The sequence below is a fragment of the Siphateles boraxobius genome, unplaced genomic scaffold (assembly GCF_051911475.1).
Source record: "Siphateles boraxobius isolate OS27281-9 unplaced genomic scaffold, OSU_SipBor_1 24, whole genome shotgun sequence".
NCBI classification, from domain to species: Eukaryota; Metazoa; Chordata; class Actinopteri; order Cypriniformes; family Leuciscidae; genus Siphateles; species Siphateles boraxobius.
In genome coordinates, this window is record NW_027508855.1 from 2,370,717 (window position 1) to 2,386,951 (window position 16,235).

At 37.7% G+C, this 16,235-nt stretch overlaps 1 protein-coding gene across 2 annotated transcripts in view; it reads right to left on the reverse strand.

Annotated features, from left to right (window-relative positions):
* The window catches only part of atp2a3 (ATPase sarcoplasmic/endoplasmic reticulum Ca2+ transporting 3), a 73,118-nt gene extending 66,615 nt beyond the window's left edge, over positions 1–6,503 (reverse strand). The window contains exon 1 of one of the 2 annotated variants that reach the window (XM_077240703.1): positions 5,905–6,503. In XM_077240703.1, coding sequence (XP_077096818.1) covers positions 5,905–6,022 — 118 coding nt within the window. In that variant the 5' untranslated portion in view covers positions 6,023–6,503. The remainder of the gene's footprint in view (positions 1–5,904) is intronic. The other variant, XM_077240702.1, reaches the window with a different exon arrangement.
* Positions 6,504–16,235: the final 9,732 nt, after the last annotated feature.

A 16,235-nucleotide genomic window follows, 5' to 3' on the forward strand; every position in this document is an offset into this window, starting at 1 on the left:
TCGTGTCAGGATTTTGCTTTAGCTGTGAAAATTGTGTCATGGGCGGGGCCACGTTCTTTTTTTCCTACTGGAACGTTCCTATTGGCCAGTCGGGTGAGCATCGTCTTGTCTTGGGAGTCGAACTGAATCATTACACCATTGTTGTTCGGTTCACCTAGATAGATGCCTCCTCTGCCTTAGAGCTTAGATTCTCTGCCCTAGCCCGAGGTCGGGCCGCTATTTCCCGTCACTATCCTCGGGCCGGGCCTTTGATCTAGAAACGTGCACTCCCAACGCAAAAGAGTGCAGCGCGGGACTAGATTTGATGGCCAAATGCGAGTGCGGGCTGTAATGCACTCACTCTGTGTGTATGGGTTCCGGGAGAATAAAACGATTTGTGGGACTCCCGCAAACTAGAAATATCTATGAATTAAACATATAAAAATTAATAAATTTTTATTCATCTGTGGAAGAAAAGCAACAAGAACAACTAAAACAAAATACAAATGATTTACAGGCCAGAGTTTCGTTTTATAACATGTTGGCAGCGTTGAGCGATGTGTTGATTTCTTGAACGCAATGACCCATTCAGAAGCATTTAAGATAGACTCCCCTTACCGCTCAAAACTGACTTTTTGTTCAGAGCTGAATTGTGTATGCTGGGAAATCCTCTAATTATAACAAACGTGTATATATTATGAAAGATTCATTGTGCAGTCAGCTTCATTGATAATAACAGAGATGTGTGAGATCACGATGAACTGATGTCAGCTTTAGGAATTTTTAAGGGAGCACACTTTGTGCGGATTCAGTTATGCCAAATGCACGCAGTATCTGCTTGATTTTATGTTATAACAGTGGTTTGAGTGTTCATGCTTTAATAACAAATAATTTATCAGGAGCATTTATGCTGATGTGTATGATGGCGACACATAGGCTAACTTGAAAGTATTTGGAAGTGCAGAACAGAGGAGGAGAAAGTAACATAGAAAGTAGTTGAGAACGTCAGTTATAACGACCCACGTATTAAAAAATGGTCGGGTTTAAATCGGGCTCGGGCTCATAATTATAGTTAATGTGTCGGGCCAGGCCGGGCTCGGACACACATGCACGGGCTCGGGTAGGGTCAGGCTTGATTTTTTGGGCCCGATCTAAGCTCTAAGTTGAGCACGGACACTCCAATGTTTGGGTAAGATGATGACACACACAACTGGATGTTAGCTGGCTGAGCAAGTTCAGCATCACTGAAGATTAAACATAAAAAATAGCACTCATATTCATGAATGAATGTGTATTATATTATTAGCTTGCTAATCACTAGTAAAGATATTTATTAATTAGCCATCATGCTAGGTAAACTTGCATGAGTGCTTTTTTTTAAATGTTTAATCTTCAGTGATGCTGAATTTGCTTAGCTAGCTACCCATCGAGTTGTGTGTGTCATCATCTTACCCAAACATTGGAGTGTCCGTGCTCAACTGAGGCAGAGACGGCATCTATCTAGGTGAACCGAACAACAAAGTGTAATGATTCAGTTCGACTCCCAAGACGATGCTCACCCGACTGGCCAATAGGAACGTTCCAATAGGAAAAAAAGAACATGGCCCCTCCCATGACACAATTTTCACAGCGAAAGCAAAATCCTGACACGAGAGCAAAAAATTGCAACTGAAATAATTTTTAAAAATTCAAATTAATTTTTTTTATGTTCTATGAGAAAATACTTTCTCTCAAAACTTTTTTTTAGTCTCAAACATTATTATTTTTTGCTATTGGTATGAAAACGTTTTCTCTCAAATATTATTTTTTCTCTCATGAAATGCTTTTTTGCTATCAGTGTGATAACTTTTTCTCTCAATTTTTTTTTCTCTCAGATCATATATTTTCTCGCATGTAATAAAGACACAATTCTAGCTCCATATTATTTCATTGTAATAAAAGCACTGCTCAAACATTCTGACTGAGATCTCATTTTGTGTTTCGCTGAACAAAGATGACAATACTGGGTTGAAATGACATGAGGGTGACATGAAAAAGTTAAATGGAAAAAGGAAGAATAAAAGTATTTGATCTGTTAGACAGATTTTGTCACTAGTGTAAATAGTTCCACAGGAAGCATTGTTTCAACTCAAATTAATGTTGATGTAAAATACAATAGATCTTAAAAAGAAAATTAACTTGTATTCATTAGAATTTTAAAGGGATAGTTTTAAGGGGATATTTCACCCAAAATAAATAAAAAAAATTAAAAATGATGTCTGCATTTACTCACCCACATGTCATGCATGACTTTCTTCTGCAGAAGGTAAAAAAATATTTTGAAGAATGTTGTTAACCAAACCATTTTGGTTATTGACTTACTTCCATTGTATGTGGGGAAAAAAAACACAACTCAAAATATATTTTATGCTCCAAATAAAAAATATCATACAGGTTTAGAACATGAGAGGGGTGGTAATTTTCATTTTTGGGTGAACAATTCCTATAAAACACACCTTTTAAGGAAGTTCAAAGATGTATAGTGCGAAGTATAACTGCAAAACCATTTATACTTTTATTGATAGGCCTATGTTACGCCTAGTCTGTAGGATGTTCAGCATCACTGAAGATTAAACATAAAAAATAGCACTCATATTCATGAATGAATATTATATTATTAGGTTGCTAATCGCTAGTAAAGCTAATTATTAATTAGCCATCATGCTAGGTAAACTTGCATGAGTGCTATTTTTTAATGTTTAATCTTCAGTGATGCTGAATTTGCTTAGCCAGCTACCCATCGAGTTGTGTGTATATACTCCATGTCATGTGACTACAGTACAGACTACAGATGACAACCTTAATTTTATGAAGCGACGAAAATACTACGCTGTTCACATAAGCACCATGATGCATGCGTGTGAAGCTGGCCAATACTGAGCCTCCATTCTGACGAAGAGCCCGGAAGCCCTGCACTGTGTTTACAACGTGAACAGCATCAGAGACTGACACGGAAGAGAAGAAATTGTTGAATGAAGTCATTATTTTTGCTCTTTTTTTCACACAAAAAATAATATCGTTGCTTCATAAAGTTAAGGTTGAACCACTGTAGTCACAAGGACTATTTTAACAATGTCTTTACTACCTTTCTGGGCCTTAGTAGACTGCAATTACATTGTAGTCTACGGTAGGGTCGAAAAGCTCTCAGATTTCATCAAAAAATATCTTAATTTGTGTTCCGAAGATAAACGAAGGTCTTACGGGTTTGGAATGACATGAGGGTGAGTAATTAATGACAGAATTTTCCCACAGAACAAAAGGAGTGGAATGAGGAATGCTTTCTGGGGAATTCTGATGTTAGATTTCAGCTGCATCCTGATTCCTGCAAACCCCTGTCAGAATTACCTCTAGGGAAAACAAATGTGGGTGCTAATATACAAAAATGATTAATGGCTTAATGGTAAACAAAACCTCCTGTCCGCCTGCATTAACAACGTGCCAGCGTGTCAGAATAATCTCAAAAGGGTTTGGAGCATTTCCCACCCACACACAGAAAACAAACACACAGGCTTTAGACAAAAGCACACTGTTACATACACAAAATGCATAAACAAGGGGGTGAGACACAATTTGAAAGGAAAAACAATATGCATCAGAGAACACAGGCCAATTAGTTATTTGCTTGAAACAAAATGTCAAAAAGCATTACTGTTTATTACAACACCTGTCACTTTAAAGCATAACATCAACTTAAGATAACACAACTTCTGAATGCATTCTGAAAGCAGATATACATACACAAAAATACAAATAGACTACAAACAGATACAAAACATACAGCAAAGTTAAACAGGTCGAAGAGGAAAGGGTATTCCCAGTGAGATTCAGCTGCATGTCAAACAGGAAGTTGATGTCTCAAAGCGAGAGAGACAAAATCTACAACAAGAATGTTACTTTTTCCATTAAGTAAAAGTCAGCCTCAGGCAGCTGTGATGTCTCAACCAAATCATGTTACAAAACAGCTCTACCCAGACACAAATCACCACACAAATATCCAATGTATTGTTTACTGTATCTTACATTCTGTACATTGCACGTTTATGTGGCTGGAGTTGTTGCACTGGAAGTTTAGAGATCAATTCAAACCTAATCTTTGTCCATCTTAAAGAGGAACCTCCTTCAAACATCTAGTGGGGGTTACTGAGAGCATATATGACAAAGAAAGCCCAGTTAAAGTTGAGTGTTGCTGAGTGTGTATGTAATGAGTTAATGAGTCTGTTGCTTTAACTGACCCAAGTGGAAAGTCGGGGCGATGTGCTTATGCAGCATTAGAGTCAAATGCAGTGAGGATTCTTTATTAATCTGTGATGGGCTGTCACATGCTGACACTAGCTCATGTTCATTTCGTAATAAATAAATAATAGTTGATATTATATCTTCTGTTACTGTGTGTTCATTTGTAGGTGTCACCGTTCTAATTTGAATATCAAGCAAGCAGGTAGTATATGAACAAAAGTGCTGTAGTGGAAAACATGTCACGTGTCAAAGTGCAAATTCTGTTATAGTGTTTGATATGACTGGGTGTGCACCACAAAGCAACCATGACAAGCTAAACTGAGAGAAAAATGCTTTTCAAAAGATTTTCAGACAAAAAACGTATTAAAACTGCAGAGAATTTTTCAGAACCACTGCGGTCAAGTGTAGCCTACTGAGATAAGATGAGATATCAGTGAAAATTGGACAGTGAGTGTCAGGGCAATGCTATCAAAACCATGACATCATGTATGAGATAAACATACAGACTCTATTATGCTTGTTCATTATACTACTCTCAATTACTAGACCCTGCAAAATAAATCGAGCAATGTGAACCGAACAAATAGAGCTTCCAGTGTAATTTCAGATGACAGAAAAACAAAACAAGATATTAGGCTATTAAAACAGGGAAATGTAAAGCCTGTTCTCTTAAACAGTAGATTGTGGCAGTCCTATTAAGAGAAACTCTCATCTCTTAATGAAATATGACACAAAAACAGAATAATTTAGTACAGTACAGTCTTGCGTTAAAAAAGCTCTTTCAAAGTGTCCTATGTAACAAACATTGGTAGTAGGGCAACGTAACCTGATGCGGACTGTTTCTGCATGAACATTTTGTCTCACTGAGGAAGTAGAAAACAGGTTTCTCAAGTTCTATAATGCTGGTCACTGGTAAATTATCTAGCTCTTTATCTCTTGAAACAATATTTCCCTTTCAAAGGACGGCTTTTCCCTGCAAATGCCTTTGAGACAAAATCATCTGAGTGTGGGAGCTGGTGGCTTATAATGAGGGGTGTCTGAAATCCTGCAGGAGGTGGACACTTGCATCTCAGCAGACCTATAATGCTGGTGCACTAAGACACCTCAACAGAAGGTTTTCCATTTGAAGGCTCACGGCCAGGTATATTACAGAGCGCCAATCACGTTGGATTTGCCTGAATTCAAACTAAGGGTAATAAAAGAGGGAGAATGGAAAATGCCGGTCTCATTGGTCAATGTCCCACCTCATAAAAAAGAGCCAGGCTGAACAGATATGACTTCATTATAGTATACATAACCAAACTATCTATGAAAACAAGATTTTTGTTACCTCATAGTCAGAATTATTTAAAGCACAACCTTTGAACAAACATCATATTTCAAGGTTATTCTTAGTAAAATTCCAAAACTTAGAGACACTGCATCATAATTCATCATTTCTGAGATCTCCACCGTGGACCTCACCATGCTGACATCTCATCCTCTCCCTCTATTTCTTATCATATAACTTAAGGGAGACAAAAGCCACATATAGTATTGTAATGAATAACTTTTTCCCGCTGTAGGAAACGCGTGTTCTGCGTATGATCAACTCTACCGCCGGTAAACACTTCTAAACACTGCCAGGTAAATACGTGAGAGGTTACTCACCGTTAGGTCCATATTTTTCAAAATTAATTTTCACTTGTTCCAGCGTGAGTCCAGTGTTTTCGTTCACACCGAAGTTTGCTAAAACTTCTGATGTAGATTTAGTGTGGGCGTTTTCCATCTCGAGGAATTGTTTACTACGAGCACTTTAACGGCATGTATTTGTGACAAATGATACCGAGATCACGGACGGGCTGTGTGAAGTGGCTAAATTTCCACCGAGGTGCTTTCAGACCGCCAAGCGGAGGTGGTAGTCTGCGCAGACGTCCACCTGCCCCTTCTGCAAGCCGCCGGTTTGAGCCCGTGAAGCTGTTGTGACTGACTGACTGTGTGAGCCCGAGCGATGTGAATGAGCGTGAACGCGCTCCGCGTCCTCTGAAGGTGCGCGAGGTTCCCGCCTCTTTTTCCGTGAGCTCGCGCTTGTTTGAGCAGTGAGCACCGTTCGCGAGCGCTTATTGGCTCTCGTTACCTGAGAGAAGTGAAAGGCTGCTCGCATTCGCTGAATGTGTATGAAAAAGAAAAACCGCCGTAATCGAGAACTGCGCCAAACTAATTTCCGTGTGAGGAGAATAAAATAAAACGTTGAGCAGTTTGTCGCGGATGAAGGAAGCTATCGTAGTGACTGTAAGTTCCTCCGAGCGCGTCATCTGTGGACTTGTCAAACCGTCACAGCTCAAACTTGTGTCAATATTGCCTCTGATTAATGTATCTAGAATAGGCTATATATTAATCATTAACTGGCCGTTGTATATGAAATAAAATTATCCACAGTAGTGAAACCTTTGACATCTAAAAATTGCGTTTACCTTTGCTTATTAAATGCATAGAGCACACTGTTAATGCAAGAACTAGCTGAATCGAAACTTATAAAAGCTGCAAACTGCAAAATTGTCATCCTAAAATTCAGGTAAAAGCATTGAGAACTGTCTTAAAAGGAAAACACTATTATCGCAGCCGTGTACAGAAGGGGAGATGGATTTAGAACAAGGTGCTCCAGTTCTTTCCTGGCTTTCTCATCTGTCCCTGTGCGATGTCTATATATAGAAAATATACACTACTAAACTCATGTTAAAACAAGAAACTTTATAGGTTACGTCATCCTTGACTGCAGAAGTGATAGGAGATATGTGGGGTAAATTAGGTAATAGTTAGTTAGGTAAAAGCTGGCATCACAAACGAGACTGGCAGCCCCATCTGGCTTGGCTTTTCACCTCTCATACTGTTTTCACATTGGTTTGATTGCTTGGTCTGAACCTGAGTTCATTTCCACCAACCTCCCCTCGCTGGTCTCTTTTTACCTTAGTATGGATAGTGACAGGAAGTAATGCAATTTATGAGGAAGTGCTACCAATGCCATAAAGTTGGGATTAGGGCAGTGGTTCTCAAACTTTTTGACTTCAAGGCCACAACAATATTTAAAACGTCACAGTTAGGCTAACAGTTAAAAATGAATTTTACTGAAATTATGAATGCCGTCCATAGATTAAAATAAGTAACTAAAACAATTATAATTGAAATAATTAAATTCCAAAAGATTAAAGGTAAATTAAAATAAGAAATATTGATGTTGAGTTGTTTTAGATTATTTTAAAGCTTGTTTTGTCTTATTTTAAAACATATTAAGTAATCTTGAGTCTCCCTCCAAGGTTTGCTGAGGAGTGGGCCCTAATCCCCATGTTGACAACTAATGGGTTAGGGATTAGTATTTTTTTTAGCTTTGTGTAGGCAATCAGCACATTACAGTATGATTCGAAAAGTGAGTCTTTTTTAAAACTAAATGATTCACTGTGTCAGAGCGCTCCAAAACGTTGCACACATGAGCATGTAATGTAATTTCAATGTAATTTCCAGTATTAGTAAATACCTATAAGTAATCCTAAAATATGTTTTAGGAGTACCGGTACGCAAGAAAAAGAGAGGGTATGCTATGGATTAAAATATAGACGTGCACTGTTAACATACAGATCTTCCTATAGTTATGCTTCTACAGAGTACTGTCTTAACAAAGCGTTCTCAGAGAGTACTGACGATACCCTACTTTAAACCCACTGCCTCTAGAACACAATGTGCTTTTGAGGACTATATTTATCTCAAAATGGCCCAGGTCTCTTTTCACCTATCCAGGTCATAATCAGCTTCCACTAAAGTACAGGAGCTCTGTTTATACGCTTTGCTGATGCTGATCTAGGACCAGCTGTCACCACTGAAAACATATCTTTCATCATTATGTTCAGATCAGAAGCAAAGGGCAAAAGCCCCACTCAATAATGATTGGCTTCTGGCTTTTCATAAATTTAACTTGAAAAGAGCCTACTTTAGTCATCATCGTCGTACCACAATGGTGATCAGTGTTCAGACCACTTTCTGCATTTGATCAATTCAGATATTGACTCCCTTCTTGACTCCACATAGAGTTGGATAGATAGATGTCTTCTTGGGCTAAGCCAGTGACTTGAGGCAGCATGCTAATACAAATTGATGGATCAGATTGCCTTGTTGGAAAGTAATGTTAATAGGACATAATTCACATCAGTTGCCGCTTCCCATTTCCAATAGTTCATGCCGGTTTAGCATCAGGGTGGGATGTGTTTCTTTCAGGCTTCCTATCTTAAATGACTTAGCATGAAGCTGAAATCTCATTTTGTTGACAGTTGCAATAAGACAGTTCTATCCTCTGTCAATCTTAAAATATTACCTTTGTGATGAAGAAAGCTAGTCTTATACACATAACAAAACGTAAGGTTTGATGTGTGCAGTTTATTTAGCCACACAATTCCACTGTGGAGACTCACATCAGTGTGACCATTACATATTTGACATCAAACTCAATCTACCCTCCCCCTAAATGAGAAAAAAATAGAAGGGAAATCCTTGAATGCCAAAGTCCTTACGGAAAGGAAATCCTTCCCCCTTTTCCCTGACTATTTTACCACACTGGCGTACAATGGATGTCTGTGCGAGTTACAGTTTCAGACACCAAATTTTCCACTCGGGTTTGTGAGCCTCCCAGCTGCATTTGCCTTCAAGCCTGGCTGGTCTCACCATCACTTTGCATTATGGAAATCAGTTACTAAATGCGCTTAATTTTTGTTGTATACCATTAAGACATTCATTGTTTCTATCAAAAGGGATGCTCTTCTCTCTCTCCATTCTGCTCCCTCTTTCCTGTGTAAAGAAATGAATCCACCAGTATGCCATTTCCATCAATATTAAAGATACATAATAGAGGCAAATTATTGGTATAAAATAAAAGAAACAGTAAGTAATAAGTTACATCATTTGAAGTCTCAGCATTTTGCGGCCATCAGCTGTGACGTGATGGGAAAGAGCCGCTGTGATATCTGCTCCAGGCACAGTATATGCAGTACCTTCATTGACTTTGACTCAAGGAGATCTGGAGTGAGACTAATCCCCAGACTGCAGCAGCTGCACTTGACATAGAGAAAGAATGAGAGAGAGAGAGACTGTGCCTGTGCTAGCATCCCCTACACTCCGTCCCGACCAAATACAATGCACTTCATCATCCTTTCTCTCTTCCTGTTACACACACAGACTCCAAGCACATTACATCTGTGACGCAGTAGTCATTTCACAGGATGGTACCAGGGGATGTCAATGCGTCGTCTGACAGTCTGCCTGACGGGAATAAAAGATGAGAGGGAGAAAAGGGGAGGAGGAAGAAAGAGGTTTGTCTGAATTGCAGAGTAACAATTAAGTGTAATCCAATCATATTTAAAAATTGAGCCAATTGGAGCACAAAACCAAGGAATGTTTTTGACTTACATAGTGATGAAGTAATGATAATCTAGAGAGAAGAATTCAACAACTTTTCTTTTTCAGTTATTTTAACATTGCCTGATAAAACCTTTTCAAATATTTTGAAGTGTGGCTCTTGTGCAAATATCTTTCTTATTACGTGCACAAAAGAGTCACACTATCAGTGTTTTGCCAATCTTCATCTATCAGTCATCGCCTAATGGAATCAAACAGTCTATAATGAACCAATTACTATGCAGTGAAAGTAGTTGACTGTTAAGATGCCAGTCAGCCAGGTTGCCTATTCAAGTGACATCACTAAACATAACTTAAGCTCTCATCTCATTATGATGATCTTATTCATTTCAGTCCATTGCAAGTGACATTATTTCCCAGAAGCTACAGGTTTCTGTAGAGGAAGTAAAGAAGGTTTACAAACAAATATGTTACATAACATAAAATGTTATGCCTCGAAAATGTGTATAGCTTCCAAATGTGACAGTGATTTTGAAATATTTCACATTATGTAAGTCTTTCTGTAGTTCCAGTCCACTACTTCCACTTTCTAGCGCATCATATCACAGCCCTTGCTGAGTTGTCATTCACTCTGTGAAGGGTCTTTCAGACATGAGGCATTGTAATACGGGCTGTCGGTGCTTCAGCACATGTACTTATGTTTAAAGCAAATTTAACCACAGAGTGATGTACAGTATCAAGACAGCAAAAGCAAAAGAGGGAAGGGTGGTGTATTGCGTAGAGAACCATTACTAGAAATACTGTTATTTCATAATGCACTGAAACACAATACACATTACCCACTAAAATGCACCTCCATTAAACATGAAAACAACATCATGATAGACTCGGCACCCAACAAATCTAGAGATGGAAATTAAATCAAAGTTAATTACTCGCATCAGGAGGTACGTAACGCGGTGCAGGAGGAAGCATGCATGAAGCACCTTGAGCTTTACTCTGAATCAAAGTAATTATCCTCTCAGAGAAAAAAAAAACAATGTGCAACCTTCAGTGGGTGATGCTGTGGATTATTCAACTACACTTCTGACTATTCAAGATTCAAGATCTCTATTCAAAAGGAGGGCCAGAGGAGAAAAAACAGGGAATAGAGGTGAATTTAAAGTCACCATGATTATAAATGATTTATCCATGCGAATCATTTTTTTTTTATTCATGTTACCGCCATTATCCTTAATTAAAAACATGATCAAAACTTCCGTCTCTGCCTCAACAATGGACCCGTTTCACAGATTGTGATTATGATGCGTTCTCAAAGTTATCAACATTGCAAATGTAGTTGTTTTACATATTTTCATTTAAAAAAAATGTAATAGACATTTATAACACTGTCTACTTTGTGTTATATTACCTTGGCAGTAAATGACTGTAAATTTCTCTTCTGACCAACGTTATCAATCTCTTTATATTTTTACCGTAAAAATCGATCACAGATTTTTTCTTGTGCTATTGAACCAAATGGAAATACAAAAAATATTTCTGCCGTCGTCTCTTGTTCACTGCTATAGAAGTTTACCCAACTATAACGACTTCCGCTTCTGAGAACCCCCGGAAATGAGAAAAGGATCCATGGCATCTCTTTTCTGATGACGTGTGAACCGGCGCAACGGCTGGGCAATAATTCCTTCCCACCAGCAACCTGTCAGTCACATGAGATTGCAGCAGTTAGCAAAAGACAATGATTCAATCAATCCTGACGGACAAAATGAAGTCGTTCGGAAAACTGTTACACTTATGCATTTGGCAGTTTTACAAATGTCCTTATTCAATGTCTTTTTTTCTTCCACATTGTCATGGTGGGTTTCTTTTCCAAGGCATATTGAAAGTTTTGAACAGTAAATCAGCATCAACAAAATATAGATTATAACAGTAAAAAAAAATCAGTTAGTTTTTTTGTCACTGTGACAAAAAAGAGATTTGGATCAATGCTGTGATGCTAAGCAGCTTCAACCTGTCCATTCATTGTACTGGAGTCTGTTTTCATACTAAACAAATAGCACTGTTGTTAAGCTGCTGTGCATTGAAAAAATAAATAATAGACTGAGAAAGGGAAGGAATAGACAGTCAGACTCAGCAAAAGTAAGAGAGAGGGAATAAACCAAATTGTATCACACAGATGAAGTGGGAAAAGGGCTCAGGAAAAAATAAAAGAGTTAGGCCAAAATCAGGGATGCAAAAAGAATGTGTGAATGAAAAGTGCAGAGAGAGAGAGAGAGAGATTGAATTGGAACTGGTGTCATTGATAACTCGGCTCCTACTGACAGAACAGCCCAGTGGTAAAGAAAAGGCTTAGGTAGATATCGATTTTTAGGGCAGGCTGGTCTTAATTTACAAAGCCAAAGCTGCTTAAGCTGGCCAGTGTTTTTTTTTTTTTTTTTGGTGTAAACAAAGGCACACTGCACTACCAAAGAAATTAGGAAGAAGAAAGGCAAAGATGGGCCTTTCAGACACAGGCAGAGAGGCAGATAAAAAGGAACAATGAAATGCAGCACACTAACTGGGCAACTAAAATTAATGCAACTGAAACATGAATTAATTCTAAATGAATCCTGATGATTTCATCATGTAGCATCCTGATCATGTAGCAAAGCATTAAATGTACAATTTAACATCAATCCTATGATTGTTTCTTAAAATGGCTGATACTAGCCCTGTTGGCCTTGGTGTGTATCACCTTAGAGCAAGTTCAATTAGATGAACAAATGTCATATCAACAGTCAAATAAAATATTTATTATGGCAAAAATTATTTGTTAAAGAAACAATCATTTTTATTTCTAGTTTAACAAATAATTTAACAATTTCCAGTTGTTGTGAAGCATCCTTGCCTTTGTGAAAAGTGCAATACTTTTCACAAAGGCAAGGACGCTTCACAACAACTGGAGCTGAAAAAAAAAAGAATTCCAAAAGAAAGAAATTACACAACAGAAAGAAATGAAAGATGCAAATGTGCCCATGGTCAGTCATATTTTACATACTTTTCCTGAATATTTCATTTTTAAAGCTCCAGAGTTTTGAAAAACAAACTTAGTAAAATGAATGTCAATATTCATCTCCCGAGGTATCTAATTAGACTTCATTTCTGTGTGACTGAAAACCTTGGACTTATAGTGCAGAAGTCATCAGCTTATCTTTCAATGCTCCAGAGACTGGGACTTAAAGGAAACAGATCTGACTCTCTAATTACACTCTACCTTCCTTTGATTACCTGCCCTATGAGCAGAGCACGCTCACATGGGCGACTGATCTTCAAGTTCCCCCTTGATGAAGTACCCAAAGGAGGGATCATGTCCAAGTGATTAGTGAATCACACTCTGACCTTTGAACAGCGTATACACACCTGTCAACTTGTTTGGTTCAAGGATCACTGTGCTTTCTCTTAAAATGCCTCTAATCTTCTCTTAGTCTCGATTTTAATTTGATGTACTCTTTTGTGACTCGTTTCCTTCATCCTATTTCCATTTCCATATTCTTTCTTTCTCTCGCTCTCTATCTCTTACGAGCGTTCCTTCAGTCATATCATTTGTAATAAGAAACCAACTGCCGCTTCAGTGAATGTCTTTTCGCTTTTCTTCTCCCTTACTGACAGGGTAGTAACCGTTAAGGAGGGACCCGGCATTACAATATTATACCGATATCCAGGTCACGATGCAATTGTAAGGCCGTCTAACTCGATCCAATGGCGGTATTCGAATTAGCGGTGAAGGTCTTTGCGTGTTACTGTCTTTTCTCGTGCCAAAGTATTTTTGGTTAAATGCAATACATTTTCTCATATGTATTTACTCGTTACTTCATCTGACTCCATAAATGAAAGGTTTTAATAATATCTGTGCCTCACTAAAAGTGAGCGAATGTTTGACTATTCCGTTTAACTCTTCAATGAAAACAATGTCAGAGTCAGTTAAAATTATCAAATGTAACAATTTATTATGTCAGGTAAATGTATCATGCCAATTTCATAATCAATTCAAAGATAATCGATACAAAACATCAAATGCTCTGGAATAGAGAGAAGATGCAAACCCGACTTTAAGAAATACATGAGGCTGAGAGGTCTTCCTCTCAGCCTCACGGACCGATCTGAAGTACAGAAAAGGCCCCGAGCTCTCGCTGCGTTTCATTATATACCCAGACCTCATTTCAGATCTAAACATCATCCACAGTGGAAATTTACCTGCCAGTAACCATTTGCTATCAGTGAGACATTTGCATTCAGAGGTAGCACCTCTGGGTGTAGGGAGACCCTTTGTCTAGAGGCCAACACCTCCTTGTGTGCTAGTTATCCATAAAATCTCAAAAACCTTATTACCCTTTGTTTTACTTATTTGGAAATAGGACATTTGTACCAGTCGCACTGTGACATTTTAAATAATACTAAACATGAAAATACTCTGTGATAATCATTCACATTAAAACTACATTTTCTTGGGTGCATTCAGGTGGGGGTGAGGGGAGATGTAGATGAAGTTGGTTCGGAGGTGAGACTTTCGTCTCAATGGTGCATGAAGGCCAGTTCAAATGGTAATCTCCAGAGAGGTCCTTTTGTCCTCTCAGTGTCTGGTCACCCCCGAAACAGACTGTCTGGAATTTCCTAATTTATCAATTCTTACACAATAATTTTCGAATTCTTTTCCCTCTAATTTTCTAATTATTTTCCCTTATAACCAAAAAAAACAGGTCTTTTCAAATTTTTTATTTACTTTTTCTCCCTAAGGTCCACTTACAATGTTGCAAAACATTCATTATTTAGATTCCAGATTCATATAATCTTTTCTAATGTTCTCTAAAGAATGCTTTTTTTTCTGAACAACCATAGGCATCGTGAAGTAAATGTGAGTTGTCATATAGTATTAATATTCAATAAATATCGTCTTTTTTTCATTGTGGAGGAAGTTTTGAGTTTTGAAAGTCACAGTACTGTATGTTTTCATTAAACAACTCTCTTTTATCTCACAAGATCAAGGAAATAGTTGCTTAACATATGACCCCTTTAATGATGCACCTCATCTATTTATAAATCAGTCAGATAGCAGCACATTGTGTACAGCACTAGTTCTCCGTAAGATGACTGAGAAAGCAATTTTCACCTTAAAGGGATAGTTCAACCAATAATAAAAAGTGATTAAAAAATTTTTCTTTCTCTCTCTATTTTGTAGAACACAAAGCAATATATCTAAAAAGTCTCGTGGGTGTTAATTGTTTTGTTATCTTAAGGATTTCCCTTTTAAAATAAACCAAACAGCTGTGATATTACTATCCATCTCTCTCACTTTTCTCCCTGTGGAAATTCTTATGACAGCTTTAAAATACTATTTTTGACATTTATTATTTAGCATTCAGCTGCTCTTTTGTAAAACCCGCACTAACAACAAGAACAGACACAACATCATAAACATTCTTTGTGCAGCTTGACACATTTGACACAGTCACAACATGACCCTAAAGGCATCAATGTGTCAATTTGGTTGGGATCATTGGAAAATTTTCACTCTATTCCTCCTTTTCCCTCTACTCTGACAGAACTGTAATCTATATTCCTATGTGTTTAAGGTGCTCAGCTTGTACACCACACTGAAAAGAACTTCGCCTTTCTCTTCTCTTGTGGTACAGCACAAGATCATCTGCACAGTCCAAACTAAACATCCAGCTAACTACTAAAGAGGTATGAACTCTGTCTTGTGGCTGTCTTGGTGACAAGGATTAAGTATTGGGGTCATGGGTAAAGAGTGTTTCCATTCCACTGAATAAAACAGTTTGTAAAGTCCAAAAAGTTTGAAAAAGTTTTTTTTTTCCGCATAGCTTATACAGTACAGTATATTACCTTTCAAAAGGATGGATGGTTTTTGAAATAAATCTCTTTTCTCACCAAGGAGGAGTTTAATTTGATCAAAAATAAAAACAATTGTATTGTAAAATATTATTACAATTTAAAATAACTTTTGAAAAAATGAATATGTTTATTCAATGCTCAAGAAACATGCTGAAAACTGTTTTGCTGCTTAATACTTCTGTGGAAATCTTGATCGGCTTTTTTTCCCCTGTTCTCAGACTAATAAAACAGCATAACTTCAGTCCCTGAAGACTAAGAATAGAGACTGGTTTTGAATTAGAGATCTAGAGAGTTAGATATTAAACATCATGGGCGGATGTGAGCTCTATCCAGCGGCAGATCTGGTCCTCTGGGATGTGTCATTTTCTTGCCCGTTTGACCTTTTTTTAAAAATGGTTGAGGCCTGCACTGAGATTTTGATAAAACGAAGATAAAATTTAAGATGTGCTAGTGTTTGTAAAATGAGAAATCCTTGAATAGTTTTTCCTGGTAGTTTTGATCACAGTGTCATATTCTCCAGGTATCAATGGCATTTCATATTGTAATGTGCCTCAAATATGACAGCATTTAGAAAACCTCATTTCAAATGAAATGACAATAATTCTGGAGGGATGAGATGAGTTGATGTTATAACTGACCTAAGATTAATATCACTTCATCTTAGGGTGACCAGATGAGATAGGCCGAAATTCGGGACGGGGGGGATTTAGGCC